General features: G+C 28.9%; 1 protein-coding gene across 4 annotated transcripts in view; it reads left to right on the top strand.

Annotated features, from left to right (window-relative positions):
- Positions 1 to 258: 258 nt before the first annotated feature.
- Positions 259 to 21341, top strand: part of LOC123009833 (cadherin-89D) — a 34429-nt gene continuing 13346 nt past the window's right edge. For all 4 annotated transcript variants that reach the window (XM_044406355.1, XM_044406354.1, XM_044406357.1 and 1 more), the window contains exons 1-5: positions 259 to 453; positions 6218 to 6310; positions 13405 to 13535; positions 16293 to 16448; positions 19384 to 19492. In XM_044406355.1, coding sequence (XP_044262290.1) covers positions 6256 to 6310; positions 13405 to 13535; positions 16293 to 16448; positions 19384 to 19492 — 451 coding nt within the window. In that variant the 5' untranslated portion in view covers positions 259 to 453; positions 6218 to 6255. The remainder of the gene's footprint in view (positions 454 to 6217; positions 6311 to 13404; positions 13536 to 16292; positions 16449 to 19383; positions 19493 to 21341) is intronic.

Here is a 21341-nt window from a genome sequence, read left to right as displayed (position 1 = left end):
AATTCGCACAATTCCTCATTAGTCACGCTCCAGCCCAAAGGGTGGTAACGTTGACGCAATTTACATTGATGTAACCCAATTATGAAATCCATATTCATTCATTGCACACCAACTTTTACTATATTCACTCTCAAACCCCTTCATTACAGAAAAAAAACATTTCGCATCTGCGTGAAAAAATCCCCGGACTTCGGAATGTCTTGTAGCCACTCTTTCTAACTCTCACCGAACGCATCACCTTGCAGATAGATCTAGACAGCGAACGCATTCACTTGTTTCTTGAATACCACGTGTTTCAGGTGTTTTGCCGGTTTATGGCATCGTAGTAGTTGGTGCATTGAACTATACCGTGCGTCCAGCGCGCAACGGAAGAGCATTTTTCTAATTTTATTTCAAATTTGATTTTGTGCAGTGTGTATTGTGTGATTCCCTGGAAAAGAGGACGTTTTTAAGGTAACCAGTTTTGGAAAAATTAATTAACGTGAACTTTGCAAATTTAAATACAAAGAAGTAATTAATCAAAAGTTTTTTCTTTACAAAGAAATTATTTTCCCAAGATTATGGGTCGCACTTGAAAGGCAAATTTTGCGAATTATTTTTAACGGCCTACATTTTTCTATTTAATGAAAAGTCAGATACACGACTGCTGGTCTTGCGGTGCTCAAAATTTTGTCTTTTAGTTCCAATATACAAAAAAAATCATTCAGGGTTTCAGAGAAACGGATATTGAATTAATTAAAGCGTGGAGACTGACCCTGATTATTATTAAAAAATAAAATAAAATAATGTTTCAGTCTACAATTAATCGAACAATTGCTTTAGTTCTGCTGTCTGCTACTGTTATGATTTTTTTCGGCGAATTTTTACAGGAAAGTAAGGCAAACAACGGTAATAATTAAAATTTGTGATGTTGGTTGAATTTAAAATAATTGTGAAATTTAACCTTCCTCTTTCTTGCTATTGTTTAAAGCCGTGTTTAGTTAGCATACTGATACATAATGAGATTAGAGGTCGGTATATAATTATTTTTCAGGAATATGTAAAAAGTAACTGTTTATAATTTTTATTGTCTGGGCCAAAAATCAACAAATTTTGACCCTCGTAAAAGACTCTTCTTCAAAATGTAATTTTTATTTTTACTTCAGTATAGTCAATAAAAGATCTAAATCAAGTGTCAAAAATAATAAATTATGATTATTTTAGCAAGATAACTCCGGTATTTGTTTAAAAAGCCTAATAAGTCTTAGGCAAGCAACAGGAAATTATTTTTCTACTGCCATATTTCACTGAACTCAATTAAGAAATGTCTAGTTATTTAAAAAATGTGTTAATTAATTAGACTTAATTAAAAATTATCTCCTGACTACAAATTACTTACATAAGAGGTCTGATTTTAAAATGAGACTCAAAAACGATATAAGTAATGTATAAAAATAAAATTACAAAAAATGATTATTGAAAAAACTCACAAAAAGACTATAGACCAGTTAAAAAATTGACTTAAATAAAAAAATATCTTATGTCACTTTTTTGCCAAGTGATTTTTCAGCGACTGTTCCAAAATGAACTCCCCAAACGTGTTATATTCACCCATATATTCACTAACTCCAGTGGTGACGTGAAGCAATTTATTTCTTCGTTCATCACAACCTAAATTATCCGGATGTATAATCCTTATTGGCGGATCCAAAGCTCTAGGAGTGTAAGACAGAGGATCTTTATAACTTGCATTCTGTGTTGTGAGTGGTATTTCCGAATCATCCGGCAATCTAAACTCACAAGCTTTGCTTTTCGCATAAAACAAACTTTCTTTTTCTCTATCACAAAATTCCGCTTGATATTCCGATGATTTTTCGTTGAGGATTTCTTGGTCGAGTATCAGTTTAGTGTCTAGAGGTTTTGAAAGTAATTCTTTTAGATGTTGGTGTTTCTGTTTGAACTTATTGAAGTAGATTTCTCCGTCTTCGTCCGGTGGGGTCACTTTGGGTTTTTGAAGGTATAAGTAGTGTTTTTGGCCTGCCGCAATTGGATCTGCAAATTCTTGTTTCATACGGTGTTGGATTGATGGTTTGAACGGCTTTTTCACATAGTGTTTGCGGTAAGTTGTAAGGAATGTGTAGTCGCTTACTTTAAAATCCATTGACATTGACAAAATGCACTGTCATTGTCAGGATAACTGGCAGTGTCAATGTTAAAGCTACAGTCTAGATGAAGCTCAAAAAATGGGTGATTGTTGTAACTTTAGGTTTTTTTTCTAAAAAATAAACATATAAAATGTTGTAAAGGTTTTGAGCTCTAGACTATTGACCAGTCTTTTTTAATACAAAATCTGTAAAATTTTTCTTTGAAAGGAAAGAATGTTTTCTGTTTTTTTTATGTAAGTAATTTTTCTTATTTTTAATCTTAGTAGAATTAATTTTTTATATTTTATTTATTTATTTGTATTTTTATTTTTCTCTTTATTGATTTTGTTACTTTTGTTAAGGGGGTTAAGTTCAAATAGCATTTGCTGGACTTCGTCTCCCGAGTTGTATTTACAGTTCAAAAATAAAGACGCTTTATTATTATTATTCTTTATTTCACTGTTTTTTGAATTAATTGATAAAAAATATTACAGATCTCTATTCTTTTTTTAAATGTTTTCTTGTGGTAAAACTAAAAATTTGTCTGAAATATTATTGGACGTTTTTAGCATAATATACAGCGTGAATATAAAGTATGGAACCAAGCGTTTTTTTTTAAATCACTTGCCTCCAGAAAATGATAATTTATACTCGTATAAATGAATGTAATATATAAAAACTGTGATCGTATTTTGAGAACAAAATTTTGTTTTGTTTTTGAGTTATGCGATGTTTTTGTCAAAATTGCAATTTATGTAAATTTTTTTGAAAAAATTAAATAAGTAGATAGTTGTAATCTTTAGAACATAACCTTCATAAGAAAAATGGTTTTATAGTAAGTTGCCAATTAAAAAAATAATTTTTTTTGTAAAACTCGAAAACAAAAGAAAACTTCTAAAAATCTTATTCTTGATAAAACATCACATTTTTATAGGATTTTATTATTCAACAATTAACTTTTACAAAAAATAAATAGTTTTTTTGTCATTAGTACTTGATAAATCTACTGGCTTTGGTCTGTACCAGAATGCTAAAAAATAAAAGTAAATTGTAAAAATCTTAAATGTTTTTTTTACCATCCTATAATCTTATCAAGTGTCAGCAATTGTGTTCTTGTCAGAATTTTCTTGTTTTGTTGGAAGCTAGAAATTTTTTTTAAAAGTTTTTATGATTTTTACTGCCTTTTGCAACTCTGCACATATTTGATAAAGTTTTTTAATTTTCTTAACTGTTTTTTGCACCACGTTTATTTGAATTATTTTAGTATTTATTTAAGATTTCAGAATTTTTTACCTTTGTTGCAAGTTTTTTTTATTAATAAATAAACTGCGTGAAGAAATTATTAGTTCCACCGGTTCATATGTATAACAAATTTTTAAACCTTTATGCAAATATGTACCAACATTTAATGTATGTTTAATGCTCGTATAATAATTTAAACACACCGTTTCCACATTATAATACTTATTATAATCTAATATTTCAGTATGGTTGTAAATTTGTAACAGTTGTTGGCAGTAGGTGGAGGCCTTAAGGGCAGAAATTCTGCACGAGGTGTTATAATTATAGTCAAGAATTTTTAAAAAAGTTTGCTTCTGGAGGTGTGTTATTAGAAGTGGAAGATTAATTGGTTTAAAACTGACAGGAATGCAAATCAGACTACTTTTTTTAAATTGTATTGAAATATTTATAGCCATATTTTGATGTATGTAAAATAATTGCATACTGATTGTTTTTAATTAGCCACAAAAAGTGAGGCCTTTACTTCAGTATTCAGTGCTCGGTTTACGTAAGAATAAATAAGACACTGAAATATAATTTAAATACGGTTTATAAAAATGAATAATTAAAATTTATAATTGTTGACATAATGCAAATGTCTACCTTAAGTGAAAGGTTTAAAGAATTTGTCGTATTTTACAAATTCTTTCTAGTTTTCAACTTTTACTTTAGAACAATTACAAATAATTGCCGGCAGTCAGTTCCTCCATTTTCCATAGACACTATAATACTTTTTCATCATCATACCTGAATTAAAATTTCAGTGTAATGCACACAAAGCATTATTTAATTGTAGCGTGACTCACTTTCATTTCTTATTTAACAATAATTAATACATAAATTTTCCCTTCTTCCACTTTGATGAACAAAGAAAACGTCTTTTGAATAAAATCAACTTTCGTTATACTCGCGTCAAAACCCAATCGGGATGAATATGCATTTCATTGCACACCTAGCTCGGACAATGCGCTTTTGTTCCGGTGTAAAAATGGTTTTTTGCAAAAATTCAACCCACGCCGACTATTTGAGAATTACAAATAGCCACGCCAAGTATTATTTTAATTTTGATTAATTATGAAATGTGGAATGGCTAGGTATTGAACTATTATGTAATAATTTTAAGTACAGTTGAATGAATGCTCCAGGTCAGTACGATAGAATGTTCCGGGTAATTTTTCTTTGGGGTAAATTGCTACAACTACTAGAGTACTAGACATTTCGCAAGTCATTTCATGTGTTTTAAAAATATTCTAATCGAGTGGCTTGTTCCGACTCAATTGTTTCTAGAATGAATGGTTGGCAAAACTGCTGGAAGATATACAGGGTAAATTATGTGTGAGTTCCCTCAAATTTTCTTGCACTGAAATTATTTTTTTTCTAAAGAACCAACTAGAAGTAACATTTTTGAGGTGCCTTTTAATAAAACATCATTTATTCTGTAGGTATAGAATAAGTTGTTATTAACATTTGTTTTGTTTAATTTAATTTATTTTTGAACCATTGACAAAACTATTGAAAGATATTAGAGTAATAGAAATCTTATTACCCTCAACATTTCAAGCACTGAAATTAACTATTATTTTAAATTATTTTGGTTTATTGTAAATTACAATTTTTTCTAGACACATAAAATAAAAATTATCCAGAAGAAGCATTTTTGAGGTGGCAATAAAACCTGAATAAAAAAATTATTATTGATAATTTATTTGATTTTTTTTGTTAAATTGATTAATTAAGTAGTACCTATAGTTTTTTTGGAACGCACAGTATAAAACCTTTGAACAGTTTTTTATTTAGTCCAGCAGTGGCAGATCTAGGGGGGCAGGAGGGCGAAGTAAAAATTATCAATTTTTTACGCTTATGTATGTTTAGAACTATTTATATGATCAAAAATTAATTTTTTAGTGTTAGTTTTTTGCCCCCCCCCCTCTCTCTTTACATATTTTTTCTTGGTACGCCACTGCATCTTAAAATCAATAAAGAATAAAAACCAACAACGGTAATGTAATAACAATTCTGAAGTAAACTAATCAAATGAGAATGTAGAAAATAATTTTATAAAAAAAATACAAAAATAACAAAAGAAAAGGAAAGTGTATCTTTTCGGTGGATGTTATTTTTACTAGATGAGGAAAGAAAATTTTTACCTCCTTGGAAAGTAATTAGCTACTTTCCTTTCTAAAATTAGGGTAGAATAACTTACTTCCTTACTTACTACCCTAACAGTAGAAAAAAAGTTAAGTTAAGTTTATATTTAAATATTTATTAGAAATATTAGAATACAAATATTTTGACGCTAAAACCACCTAAATTTAGGTGAAGACCAGTATGGAATTATAAAATAGTCTAAATCAGTTCGAAAATTTTCTTAAAACATCAAGGATTTTTTTGACTATTTTATTTTTAATTTCACACTTTCTATGTCCTCGAAAATAAATCGATTAATGCAAATTTGGGTAATAAATCAGTTTTCACACCCAAATTTATAAATTAAACTCCGTTGTATTATGACACTTCATAAACAAACAAGTTATTAGAAAAAATTCTTATCGGAAACAAATTACCTCTCAAGTAGCACACATGTCATTTTTCCCCAAAAAATATCTGACTTTTCGTTTTCTCTGTCCAGTAAAGCTCGTAACACTTTTACAATTGTAGGATGTTTAAAAACGTGAAAAAAATACCGCCTCGAGCAACCGCAAGGTCAATATCGTTGCATGTCTAGAGAAAACATGTTGAAACTCAGGAAAAATAGTTTTTTTGCTTTCTACACATTTAGACTCCAGAATTGACAGCATTTTGCATTTTTCCAGATTTTTGACGAAAATCCGGTTCAAATGAAGCGGCGAAAATGATGTTACGAAGCATCACACTCCTGGTGATTGCTGTTTTGCATTCAGTCAAAGGTAAGTCAGAATCTAGATTACTGTAAAGGTCAAAGGTCAGCAATTGAAACAACAGTGGCCCTAACAGTGGATCTTGCAAGCCGCAAATTGCGCCAACTTGATTAATCATCCATATTTTTTTAAATTGTAACAGTTTTTTCTCATAACCTTAACCTTTCTATTTCGGTTCTTATCTCACGATCAATATCCGAATTTCTCGACCCAAACTTTCTATACAGTTAAGTGCCTTATGACCAATAAATCGCGATTTATCAATTACATTCCTCATCACTGACCGCTCTTCGGAGGTCAAGCCCACAAAAAATAACATTTGGTAGCTTGTAGGAAAAATCGAGGATAAATTATGATGAAGTAGGAACGGCAATTTATGCTTTCACGCGATTAATTATTATTATTTGATCGTTTTTATGGTTTCTATACGTTGCAATTATGTATGCACATAATTGAAGGTTTTTTTTGTCCAGGAACGAGTCGTTGGAGAAAAATTTTGAAACGTTCACTTCTCGAGACAAACCAAGTACGTTCATTAACCCAGTAAGGAAACTCATTCCGGTGATTAATCGTAAGGATAAGAAGGGACCGGAGACGGAGCTCTGTGGCTCACACAATTAGAATACCAAATCGATGTATCGTTTTTGCAAAACAATTCTGGGGAAGAAATCGCGTCGTAAATAATAACAGCGAATTTATAAGTTTTCCAAGTAACAATAACAGGAAATAGGAGAAAAGTGTCGACGTTTAGAAACAATACTGTCGTGAGAGTTGATGCTTGCTTGATCTAACAACATGAATTAAGTCAAAAAGTGCGAAAAATGTTCTCGTGGTGTTGAAGTGGTAATTTCAATCGTGATTATATTGTTTGAAATTTGCACCTACGAGTCGAAAATTGGTATCGGCTTGTTTGAAAGAGACATTATTATAATGTTGGTTACTGTGGTACCGACAAGTCATACTAATTTATTACTAATCTCAAGAATGCTGTAATCGAGTAACTGTTCAAGATTCTGCTATTCTAGCTGAAGACTGGTTATGAGCATTTTGCCACAAAAAATTAGCTTTAATTCGTGACAAAAAGTTTCGGAAGAAACATAACATTTGAGTTTATGGTGGATTAATTAATCGAAGCTTATATTGCTAATTAATTTTTTAAATGCAAATTTCAGTAAAGTGAAAATCAAGCTTTGGAAAGTCGTTGCTTCATTTTTCAAGAAAATCGATTAAACTTACCGGAACTTTAATTTTAATTCACGATGAGTAATTTTCCGGAAATTAGTTGTTATTCAAACTTTCCAGAATACATTTTGTCTTTATAGTTATTCGTTGATAATATGAGGTAACAAAATTGTATTTTGTATTTTTTTTAAATATTATTACTGTACTTCTGTAATTTAAAAAAAAACGATGGATGTGACTTCATTAAAATGTTTTTTAGTAACAAAATTGTTGTGATACAATAAAAATTACACTTTGATTTACGTGATTTACGAGAAATAATGAGCCTAACCAAATTCTCGATGCAACCAACATTACATTTGTCGCAAAGCAACTTGCGAAAAGTAATGGTGGTTGCATCGAGATGTTGGTTAAGCTCATTATTCATTATTCATTATTCCTCGTGAATCACCTTGTATTATTGAACTAGATAACTTTTACTCAGACGTAAAAAATATAAAATATGTAAAATTCTGTTAACGACACACTTAATTTGAGAACCTGTTCAAAAAATTGACATGACTTTTCTTGCAGTTACAAGTTTTTATTTTTTAAATTAAATTTGTTTACTATTTTCAATTAATTTTATTTAATCCTCTATGTTAAAATTGAATTTTATCTACTCTTTTCTTTATGTTAAAATGAAATTTTATCGTCTAGATGATAAAAAATACATCCGTTGTTCTATATTTGCGGTTGTTAGTTGCTAACGATCTTTGACATTAGATTTCATTGTTGAATTTTACTTTGACATTTATAAATATTGACCAAATTGACTACAAAATTAGTAAGGCTTGAATAAAATTTTATATTGTACACGACGATAAAATTTCCATTATCTTTTTGAGCATATAATTGCTTTCAAAGATAAAATTCAATTTTATCGTCTTGTATAATAAATAACTATTTGTAACTTAGCATCACCACTTAAAATATTCTCCTAAAACAATTATTACCAACTATTAAATTTTAACCTTGATTTTAATATTTTTTGTTCAGTTACAAAATTTCAATAAATATAAGTAGTTTTTCAAATCTGGGCTAAAGACTGCGTTTATTTTTCCCATTTCAATTAAGTTATCTGCAAAACATGCAAAAACCAAATCTTTGTTAATAATTTCCTGCTGTTCGAACTTGTCATTATTCTTATTAGCCGTCCACGCTCCGTTGCAAATGATGAAAAACAAACTTGAATTAAAATTATCCTCATTTTCACCTGCAAACATCATCTGAATTATATCGTTTATGTATTAAGGTCAAATCCGACAAATCGCCAATGTTAAAACAATCGATCAGACGAAAGTATGCTAATTTATCCGGTCGAAAAAATCACCATCTGAATTAAATGGACCAGAACATCGAATTAGAACAGTTTCGTTTTCAGTGTTTTCACAATTCGAAGATTCTATCGTTAAAAATGTTCAAGCTTTCGCTATGAAATAACAGAGCAGTGCACAATGTTGAGTAAAATTAATTTTGCAATAATTAGTATTTATATCGAGTATTGGAGGAAAATGTAGCGAAAGTTAAATTGCTGCCGTTGCCGGATGCATTTTGCGTTAAGGTTGTTATTAAGGTTTCCTGTTATGACTTTACGTAAAGTTAAAAAAACTAAGACCATAATGTATTGAGGTTATTAAGGCTTGTCACATCAATTAGAAGCAAACGGTTTGCCCTTTTTCACAAAATTTAAATATGAATTGAAATATTTACACTGACTAAAATTTTTCCAATTTCTTGCAGGAAGTAATTCAAATTTATAATTTCTATTCAGTGGTGTTTAAGGTGCATTTAATTAAATGGTGGTTACGCCAAACCGCAACAATGTTAGAGAGCAAACACTGTGGATATTGTACAAAACAATTCTTACTTATCCACGACCGTGGAAGAAATCACATTTATCCTATTCTTTTCTAGACGTAATAATATATATTGTTGCATGCGTGGTGTAATAAGATCTTTATCACACGCGTAAAAGACATAAAAAACAATAAAGATTAACATACACAACAAAAAACATTCAGTTTATAAAAAATAGTCATTTTTTTGCATTAACTATTACACTATCTCTTTATTGTTTATTTGGTGTTTTTTTATTGTAAAATTTTTGTTTCTTTAGTTTTTAGGGAAACGAAGATTGATTATTAAAAACGTAAATTTTAACTGAAACACCAGTAGTTACAACAAGGAATTTGAAATGTTGAAATTAGATACTAGCATTCTCATTTATCATTGCAATAAAACGCCGTTGAAACCGAATGTCACCATCCATTTTCTCCATATTATTGCTTTACAGCTACCGATTTGATTTTTCTTTCATTAAATGTAGGCTAATGAGCGTATTCTTTCCAATTGATATATAAATTAGATTGTAATCTGATTTATCATTATCCATTTCAATGAAACACTAGCTCATTTAAATAATTTTATTCTTAACTTAATTACACTCATGTCTTTCGAACACTTATTTATAACAGCTATAAATTTAAATTTTTTGCAAAAACTTGCAACAATTGTTCATTGAGAGAGTTAAAATGTAAAATTACCGTCATAGCCGACGGCAAGGCAAGAAAAATAATCTAACGGTCGTTGTATTTATATAACTAACATGTATTTACATGTTATTATGATTCTGGAAGGAAACAATAATTTCATTACTCAAAAAATAACTGGCATTAGTTCCGGAATTTGAAGCAATTGAAAGGTAATTGCAATTGAAAGTAAATAAATATTGATCTGGTTGATATATCTCAGATCGACTTTTACTCTCATCTGTTTTGATATAGATATTAAAGCAGGAAATTATGATCGAAAAATCGGCAGAGTTGTGTCACAATTTCTTAACTTAATTGCCAAAGGAAGTTTATTGTTTTGGGTAAATGTGATAGAGAATGTGGTCTATTTGTTGCGTAAAATGCAAATTTTTTCAATTTTTGGCGGAAAGGATGTAGCACAAATTTTGTAAAGTCAAATGTTAGGAATTAGAATTTCCTTTAGTTTAACAGCATGTACTACTTGCTTAATAATGTATTAAATTAATTATTGTGGTTCAGAGAGTTTGTTTAACGTTCATTAGATCAAAATTTTGTAATAAATTAGACGTAAATATTGTAATTTTTTATTACGTGTAAATGCAGTTTTCATAGCAAATAAAAATATAATAACAAATTATGTAACCATTATTTCTAAACTAAATAGTAGATTTCCATTTTCTTGAATGTTAATATATAGCATATTTAGAATTTATTTTTTCTCAACTACTTTTACTTTTTATTATTTAGTGGAATTTATTCACTTCATTCTCTTAGGGGTATTATTTTTGTTGTTTTTCCAAATGTGAACTATTAATTAAGGTTGTAGCGTTATTACAATAACTTTTTAGTAGAATTAAAAAAAGAAATACAAAAAAATAAAAATTGCGGAGAATTGTTTAGTCAATTTATTAGAACGCTTCTTAAGATTTTTCGGACACTACACTTATTTTAAAAATATTTTTAATTTTTTTAATATTCTTTTTTAATTTCTCTAGAATTCGACTAACATTTAAGCTTAAATATTAATTTTAGTTATTATAGAGTAAACTTCAAACTCAAAATATTGTACTAATACCGGAATATCAAATTTTTTGAACCAAAAAGTTTGACTTTCAAACTCAAAACTTTACATTGAAATTTTTAACATTAGGTTTTAAAATTTTGGGATGAAACCTGAAATTCAATAACTGTTAATCAAATATACCAACAATTTTTTGATTGGATCCATATTTTCAAATTAAATAAATCAAAAATTTGACATCAAATCTGGAATTTTGTATTGAACTCGTTCTATCAACTTAAATAGATAAATTATATTAATAGTAAAAAACAAATACAAAATTAAATAAAGATAAATACATTTAATAGGCACAAACAGCGTGAGCAAATAGTATGGAACCATACCTAAACTATTTTTTTTACTTACAACCCCGATTTTTTTGATTGAAAATTTTTTAATTGTGAAGTTCTTGATAAAAATTTTTAAAGGTAAAATTCTGACTTAATTGTAATACAAAAATTTTAATATTAGGTACAGCATTTAAAAAATTGAAAACCATCGTTGTTTTATTTGAATTCTGAACTTAATTCAGTTTACCACTTTTTGACAGAATTCGAATTTTTACATTGAAGTCTATCGTGACTTTTAAACACAGAATTCAATTATTTATCAAACTTTCAGTGAATATTCAACCTAATCTGGAATTCAGGCATTAAATGGAATGCTGATTCGGTGTTTAAAATTTGATATTTGAAATCGATTCTAATATTTCAAGAAATGGCAAAAAGTATAAGATTTTAATATTTCTTCTTTAAACTTCAATCCTACTTTAGCCCACACAAAACTTGTAAGTAAAAAAAAATGTAAATAGCAGTTGTAATAATAATATTATCCTACACTGAGTACATATAAAATTAAAAAAAATGCAAACGTTAATCTTATAAATACAACTGTTTAATGAATATTTGTCAAAATTAAAATTCAGTAATGGTACTCCAACATCAATAAATTTGTACTCTTAACATAAAACAAGAAATGAATAAATTAAAATTATTGTTTAAACTCCTGGTTTGCTTTGTTATGTAAAGTCCAAGAAGCTAATAAAACACACCCGACTTGTTTCAAGTTCATGTTATTAGAAAAACACCAAACTAAGCTTTATATAAAGCAAAATCTTATTTTAGCTTTTTTTGATTCAATAAAGTAGTTGGAAAATGCATAAATAATTGAATTGTAACAGAACAAATAAGTTTAGTAGCTTTTTAATAAAGCCATCAAAAACTCGTTCGGCATTCTGCGCTTATCAAACGCCTCAATTTGCTTTCTCATCCATCACCAATATTGCCTCAAAACCTCAAATGTCACCACATTTCCGTCCAACGCTCAATTACGTAACTTTTTTAACCAGGTTATTGACCATCGCATACTTGCCTTATTATTTATTAGCTTTGGTGAGAATAAGCACATTTATCAGCAAACGAAAGAAGTACGCTTTATGTGGGTAAGAAGGCCCCTCGATGACCGTTAGAAAAATCCGGAAATTTCTACGAGAAGGCGGTTTGTAATTATTTTAAGACAGATGGTCATTTATTCAAAGATTTGGCTGTGTAATTGGGGCACGCAACACATTAGTGATTGAAGAATATTTTTTGACTGCAATGACTTGGCAGAAGTGTTAAAATTTTTAACAACTTTTGGTTTGGTTAAGGAGGAGTTCGATGATTAACATCTCAACAGTTAATCGCTAGAAAAGCAAGGAAAATAAATTACATATTAGCATAATTTAAAAATTAATTAAAGTGAGTTAGTGACTTTGGTTTCTAATTTCTTAGCCGGTACTACTTTTTGTTCGAGTACTAAATAAAAAATAATTGAGTGGAGCTACGTGTTAAACTCTGCTCGAAAAAAATTAAAAACACAGAATAAATTAATTAAGGGTAAGATTTGAAAGTCATTATTGTGGGAACGAGGAGAGTGAAAATAAAGTACTGCTCGAGTGACAAAGAAAGGTCACGTAATTATGAAAGAGACCTACAAGCATAAACCATGACAAATTAAAAAAGAGTACCAAAAACCAACAAAACACTAGTACCATCTCGCTAAGCAAAAACAAATAAGTTAATTAGACTGCAACTAAGCATAACTGCAAGGTCAAGTACCAAACGTGCTCAACACAATCAATTCGTCAAAGCGCTTTCGTTCTTTTTGTGAAACGGAAAGAGAAAATGCATCTAAGAATCTGGAACGGAGTTTGATCTTAATTGCGCGCACGCAAGGTACTACTTGGAGATAAATTGTAGTACCGCGATGTTATCATTTGAGTCTAATTAATTTTTCATTGTTTGCAGGATGCCAATTTTATCCACCAGGGGAGTACCTCAGGTTCGTGAGAGTACCAGAAAATCTCAGGGTTGGGGAGGAGGTGCTGAGAATCGAGGTTTATCCCAGGAATAATTTGAGTCTAAAGCCCGTGGATAAGGTATAATAAAAATACATAATGAGTAGTTTTGTAACCTACTTGGATGGGTACTACTCATGCAATTTAAGTGATATGTGATGTAGGTGGATTTGGATTTGTTCGACATGTGTACTTTGCAAATTCTAATTAGATTTGAGGTCTACACTAGGCAGTACCACAGTAAAAGACCGTTAGTGGCTGATGTAGTACCGTCCTCTTTTAATTAATTAGACGCAAAATAGATTATATCTAATTCCATAAAGCGTTACTAGCTGATATACATAAATTGTAATATTTTTAGTGTTTACGGTAAATTTCTCTATTTAGAATCTTATTTATTTAGCTCAATAGTACTACAGTAATTAAGACGTGACAAATAAGGTAGTAAGGTAGTACACTTATAATTCAGAATATTACATTTCTTTTACATTTTTTTTGAGATAAAACATACAGGCTGCGCCAGAACTCGCGCTCCGTGGTAAGGTAAGATACCAGGAACATGGAAAAAATATTAAAAAAAATCTAGTTATGAGATTTAAAATTTTGCATTGTGACTTTATTTATTTTCGTTGGAAAATAATTTTCCAAGTTTTTTTGCTACAGGCTATTAAAAGAGGAAACTAACAAACTATCCTAAATTGTAACTTTATTTAATGGTATTTGAGGCTTTTATTAACATACAGGGTGCGCCAGAACTCGCGCCCCAGAGAAAATTTTCAAGTAAGGTAAGACACTAGGAACATGAAAAAAATGTTTAAAAAATTCTATCTGTCAAAAAATTTTGACATTTATTTTTTGACATTTGACATTTTTTTATAATTTATCTATTTAATGATACTGATGATCTTGTATATGTTTTTTTACAATTATTTAGTAAAGGGACAAAAATTCTGCCAATAAAAGCCACAAATAACATTGAACAGAGTTACAATTTAGAATACAGCTTCCTTGTTTCCTCTTTTAATAGCCTATAGCAAAAAAACTGAAAAATTATTTTTCCAACAAAAATAAATAGAGTCAAAGTGTAAACTTTAAACCCTCGTAACTTCGAAATTTTTATAGATAAAATTTTTTTAACATTTTTTCCATGTTCCTGGTACATATCGCATTTTCTGGCGCAGCCTGTATACAAGATCATCAGTATTATTAAATAGATATAAAAAAATGTCACATGTCAAATGTCAAAAAATAAATGTGAAATTTTTTGAGAGATAACATTTTTTAAACATTTTTTCAATGTTCCTGGTATCTTATCTTACTTGAAATTTTTCTCTGAGGCGCGAGTTCTGACACACCCTGTATATTTTACATGTATGGTATAAGTGGCAGACTCTAATTACCTATTCATAAAATGAAAAAAAGTAGTACCTTTCCAATGTCTAACCTCTTATTACTGATTACAGTACAGCGTTACTTATAATGTTAATAAAAATGATCAAGTTTTTTTGTTTTTTTTAGTAGTAAGAGTTACCTATGTAGTAAATACTTTTAACTAATATTAATAATAATTGGACTATTTGCACTGTGAAATTATTATAGCAGGTTTGACATTTGGATACTATTATTACTCTTATTACTCGTAACAGAAGTTTCGTATCAGTACTTTTGAGTTCAAAAAAATAGTCGAAGAATGATTGATAAAGTATAACATTGGATTTATTAATTATTACTTGTCACAAGATATTTATTTGGTATTGCAAAGGTACTACCGACTTTCTAGCACTCATGTTATCATTAAAATTGACGTAATGTTACAGTAATTGTAAATGTTTGCTGCATAATTGTTTATTTCAGTTATTAATCAAACAATTCTCTGTCGAATAGTATAAATTTATAATGCACCACTTTTCATGTTTGTGTAAAAATAATAGTATATTATTCAACGAGAATAAATGATGGCTATAATTCGAGTCTTTTAATCACCTGAGTGTTCAGTAGGTCCAATAGGGAAGAGTTTTAGAATATGGCTTTTTATTATGAATTCAGCAAAATGTTCATTTAAGCAAAAATTATAATACAAGTCAAGTATTGGTACCTCTGAATTAATTTTCTACATTTGAAAATATTTGTGTAAACGGTAAATATGTTGCAATAGAAGTTTCTCTTCCAGATAGTACCTTTTAGTAGTTCTTGAAAGCATTTATGAATTTTATTGTAACGCTATTTTACGACCAAATATGTAAAACAAAATAATATAAGATAAGATAGACTTTAATGCATACAAATTTAAAGAGAACATTTTAGTACTACATTACAAGATGCAGAACCGGAATTTAAGTACTACATTTTTATATTAATCTTGAATAAAATCAAAGAAAACTTTGTATGCTATTCAGTGAGGTACTATTTTTATATTTCGACGATGCCAAATATGGAATAATCGGTTTCTCTTCTAGACTAGTAGTACCGTACATACCTGAATATATTTATGTTGATCAAAGTAGATAATATGTTTTTTTTTTAAACTATTAAATAAAATTTTGTGTTGGGCACATTAAAATTATTGTTGGTACTTATGACAAGTAGTACCTTTCCGAGTACTAGTCATAAATTTAAAAGTTATTTCATTGTTTATGATATTTTAACTACAAAACTATTGAGTTAGTACCCGGTACTGCTATTTCACCTATTCCACAAAACTATACAGTTTGAGTAATTTTTCTTCATGTCTATCTCAATTCTAATCTGTTTATATCATGCCTACACCATAATTTGCATGTAGTACTCGCAGCGTCCCAGAAAAATCCAATCTAACGATTTGTTTTGCATTCCATTCAGGATGAAGACGTCCATTACTTCACCTACCGAGATTTTAATCGGACCACAGTTTCACTTCTTCTTGCGAGATCACTGGAGGACCTTGTAGATTCAGATAATCCACGAAACGTACTCAAATTCAAAGTTTCTTGTGACTACGACGACGGAGAAGATATCGTAAGTGTTATTACTTAATCCTAATCAAAACGGATTAAATTTGCTTGGGTACTAGACCGAAAACGTGAACAACAAATCCTATTCAAAATTATCTACAGAGATTTTTGTAAGCGGAGGTTAGGTAATGAATTTTTGCGAACACGGTAATTTATAGCACCCACATTGTAACTGTAAAGTTCTAAAGTATTACCGGATCATAAATCAAAGAGCGACATCTTTGCAAATATACTGCAACATCGTTCTTGGATTAATTAGAACTTCACACGTGTTTATGACAACTTTGAATAAGAATAAATTAGTAACTGTAAACAAATATAACAAAGAAGAATTGATTATAATAAGTGAAAATTTAATTTTAATTTTAAAATATACATTTCACTAATTACACTTTGAAATTCGCATATAATTAACTGTCGATTTTTTTTGATGTGAAGACTACATCTCAATATATAAAGTGGATAATCAATCAATTTTATTGAAAATAAAGTTTGCTTTAGACGTCTAAACGTTACAAGAATAAAGAGCTAATGGAATCTTTTGAATGTATCTTGTAATCTCCTGCAGTGTCAGAATTAATGAATGCAGAAAAATAAAATCGGAAAAAATATATTAATTGAAATAAGTTTCTCATTTTATCGTGATGGACTTGCAAGAACTTTCATTACTGACCGTTCTCAATAGCTAAGTGGAAGATAATGATAGTGTTAATAACATTATATTTGTATAATTACAACATTCACTTCTCATAAATACTAATAAAGTTAATAATATGAATGATATATTGTTTGTTTTAAAAGGATAATAAATTTGAAAATTATTTTTAAACAAGTTTGTATAAGACAGGATATGCCGAAGAAAAATATCGATTGCCACAAGCTGTAAATAGTTTATCTCAGCTATAAAAGGACTTTAATTAAATCGAAGAAACGGATTATAGGAACATTTCGCTCGTAATTAACAACTGAGAAATCGCAACAGCAGGAATTAAAGTCATATGTAATAGGAGGATATTTGTAATTGGAGTAGGTTGTATAAATTATTAGATACTTTAAAAATTGACTTTTAACAAGAAGAAGAAAATGTTTGCAACGAAGGCCTTATTGTATTTTAATTATAACTAAAACTTTTTGAAATTAAACAAACTGGAAAATGAAGAAACTATGTATTTTTTATTAATTTAAATAATTTTTTTTTGAAACTTCTGAGAGAAAATCCTTGTTGGTAAAGTTTTTCTTTCGACAATGTACCGGGTGTCATAAAAACGTGAAAAACTTCTCAGGATGGTTTCCTAGATCAAAATAAGAAAAAAGTTCCTACGGATCCATGTCCGGAAATGCTTCTTAAGGAAGTTAGAGCCCTTTGGCAAAAGGCCTTTTTTTCAATTATTTGAGTAACCGATGGACAAAAATTTACAAAAATTGCATCTGGAGTAATTTTTTGGCGCTATCAAAAATTTTTGTTGATATCAAAAATTGTGTACCCTATTTAGGGGGAGGTACGAAGTCAATCCACTTAAGGCGTAGAATTTTGCTTTGGAAAAGTTTTTTAATTTCTTTGGCAGATTGGGATTTATTGGCAATTTAAAAAAAAAAAAACGTCTTTTGTGATATTTTTATACTAAGAAAAAAACGAGTTTTATCTTAACTGTGCAAATCTTTCAACGTTTTTTTCGGACAAATATTTTAAAACAAGACGTAATAAATAAAAGAGAAAAATTCTAATTTTAGTGCTAAATACAGAAACACAAAATGTTTGAAAATATATTTAAAAATAATGGCATTTAAAAACCCTTTTATCATTCTAAACGGAAAATCATTTTTAAATAAAATTCTACACCACATTTTTTTAAAGAGACCTATTTTCATTTTCTCAAAATATCATTTTCTGAAAATATAACCTTAACCCAATGAGTAAGGCAACTTTTGGGTCAGCTTCTGTAATTATTGTATTTTAAATTTATTTTCTATTTTTTGGTTTAAAAAAAATTAAACATCATGTTTTTGATTATTTGATATTGTTACTCATGTAGATCAGTACATCACCTATAAAAGCTATTTCATCATATGTATTTTTTTTTTAGTTTTATATTTGACTTTTTTTAGAAAAATACAATAGTTTTAATTTTAAGGAATTCTGTGTACCTAATTATTTGTCTTTGTTCAAAAAATATGAAGTGAAATAAAATAAAGAAAAAATATTAAAGTATATAATAATTGTTTGATAATAATGTGTAACATTATATTTTTTGTTTAATGTAATATGTAAGTCAAGAATTCAATAATCAAAACGTTTGATTCATGCAAATGAGCTTGATCAGAATTGTTTACATTTTCTACCATCTTTCAACATATTGTCCAAAAACATTTTTGTTTTTGAAATATGTATTATCATTGATAATAACAATGAAAACAAAGAAAAACAAACATTAAATAAAAAATACAAAAATAAAAGAAATTAAAAAATATATACATGGATATAAAACACAGTTTTATTTTTCTTATTATATTCTTGTTTCCACTTGGATTGGAATTGCAATTTGTTTCAATTTCTTGTGTCTATATTCTAAAATATGTATTTTGGTAATTGTTTGAGTAAACACGAAAAAATAGTAATTTTACTTTTCCTCGAACGTGAATTAAATAAAAAGTCCGCCTCTGTCCCTCCCGGCTAATAAATCAAAAACAATTTAGTTACATTGCAACTCGGCATTAATCCTTCCAACCTCAATTTATCTTCCCTGTATACTTTCGCTTCTCATTTAATGCCCCTTTAATGGCATCCCACTAAATAAATAAAATTTTTCCCTCATTTACGACTCTATCGAATCTCGTAGAGAAAGAAGCACACGCATAAAGCTCATGTTGCCTCGAGTCCGACTCTTGCTTCGTTTATAAGATGATTACAGGATGCGGATTAATGTTTCTTTTGTATGCAGATTACATCCTCTTTGTCAGTGACGGTGTATGTGGAGGATGTGAACGACCATGCGCCCGTTTTCGTCGGTGCACCTTATCAGCTCGCCGTCGATGAACTAACACCTGTTGGTAAGTGGTTTCGTGTGGATGTAGCTAACAATTTCCGCATTAAATTCTTAATTAAATTGGAATTGTCGAGATATGTTGACATATCGGACGCATTTCTGGGTCTAATTATGTGGAGGTATTAATTTGATGCAATGGTTTTGCTATTTTAATCGCGGTCGTGCCGGTAGCATGTCTGGTATTTTAAGTGCAAGCGAGATTTATTGCGCCCTTCAGCGACATAAGTATCGATAATAATTTTGTTTTAGATTTATTCTTGTTAGGAGCAGGATGTCATAATGAGAAACAATGCAAAAATGGCTTTATTTGCTGGGAAAACTGAATAACGACATAATTCAGTATCGATCAATATAAACTGTAATTATACACTTTAAAGTTTTAACGCAATTTAAACTAAAGCATGTAATTTATTGTTGGCAATAAAAATAAAAATTGCATAACAGAACAAGAACTACGTACAGTTGAGCACAGCATGTGGTTGATAGTCTTGTCCACAGTTAGACAATTATACTTTTTTTATTAAATACTAAAAGAGACCCCTGAGAAATGAACTTTGCAATAAATTTTACATGTTCTATAAAAACAAATTAGTATAAACAACGAGTTATGTTTTATTAGACAAGTAAATAAAATTCTTTCCCGACTATTTCTTAAATTAAAATTTTAAAATAGAAATATTGTAAAAAATAAGCTTCTAATTTTAAAACATTTTAATAGATAATAGTGATGAATAATAAAAGTAAGAGTCATAAATGTCACGAATTGTATTTGTTTGTTATTTACGACACGGTGAATCGAAATATCATTAATTCATGTTACTGAACATGATGTTTGGTGTTTCTTTGCATGTTGGCTTTGTTAATAGAAGTGAACATTGAAGATGACGTTAATATTAGTCTAATGTTGACAGGAACATTGTTTATCTACCATTATTTGTATGCTATCGCAGGTTGTGAGTTTATTAATTGATTTGCGAAATTCAAAGAAATAAAGAAAGTTAAAACAACAAATTAGTGGCAATATAATTTAATCACTAAATGAGATCACTTTTATTAACCGTTTAATCAGTTTTTAAAATACAATTAACAAACAAAATTTACACAAAAAATTTATACAAACTATTCTACGTAGTACAGTATGTCCCCGGATTGAGTTTACAAGAGAAAAAAATGTTTATCTTTGATCTTACGCCAAAACTGCAAAGGAAAAACATTATTTGCTTTACTTGAAACGTGCAAATCTGTAATTAAAACTTCATTATTCTAACCCAGTAGAAAGAAAAGTTCATTTTTCTCTTGATTTTCGACTTAAAATAATTTTTCTCTGATTTTTAAGTCCTATCACATTCGCGGTTTTATTATTTTGACAATGATGTCACTTTGACAAATGAGTTTACGCAAGTTAACTAACAAAAATGTTTGTGAAAAACATAATTTTAATAAATGACAAGTCAAAGAAGAGCTTTAACCAAAGTCATTTATAACAAGAATTACCATTATTTAATTAATAAATTAATTGTCAAAGTGACATATAGTTGTCAAATAATTAAAACGCCATTGTGATAAGATTTAAAAAGCAGAGAAAAATTATTTTAAGTCGCAAATTAAAAAAAAAAACTTTTCTTTTCACTGAATCAGAAAAATGAACTTTTAAGTACAGATTTGCTCGTTTTAGGTGAAGCAAAAAATGTTCCTTTGCAGTTTTGGCGTAAAATCAAAGATAAAAAACGTTTCCTTTTGTAAACCCAATCCGGGGACATATTCTATATTCTATATTCTATATTCTATATTCTATATTCTATATTCTATATTCTATATTCTATATTCTATATTCTATATTCTATATTCTATAT

This window comes from Tribolium madens, unplaced genomic scaffold, assembly GCF_015345945.1.
Source record: "Tribolium madens isolate multiple individuals breed KSU strain unplaced genomic scaffold, Tmad_KSU_1.1 Scaffold_7;HRSCAF=85;Tcas5.2_LG10, whole genome shotgun sequence".
Classification (NCBI taxonomy): domain Eukaryota; kingdom Metazoa; phylum Arthropoda; class Insecta; order Coleoptera; family Tenebrionidae; genus Tribolium; species Tribolium madens.
This window is presented reverse-complemented; position numbering and strand designations above follow the sequence as displayed.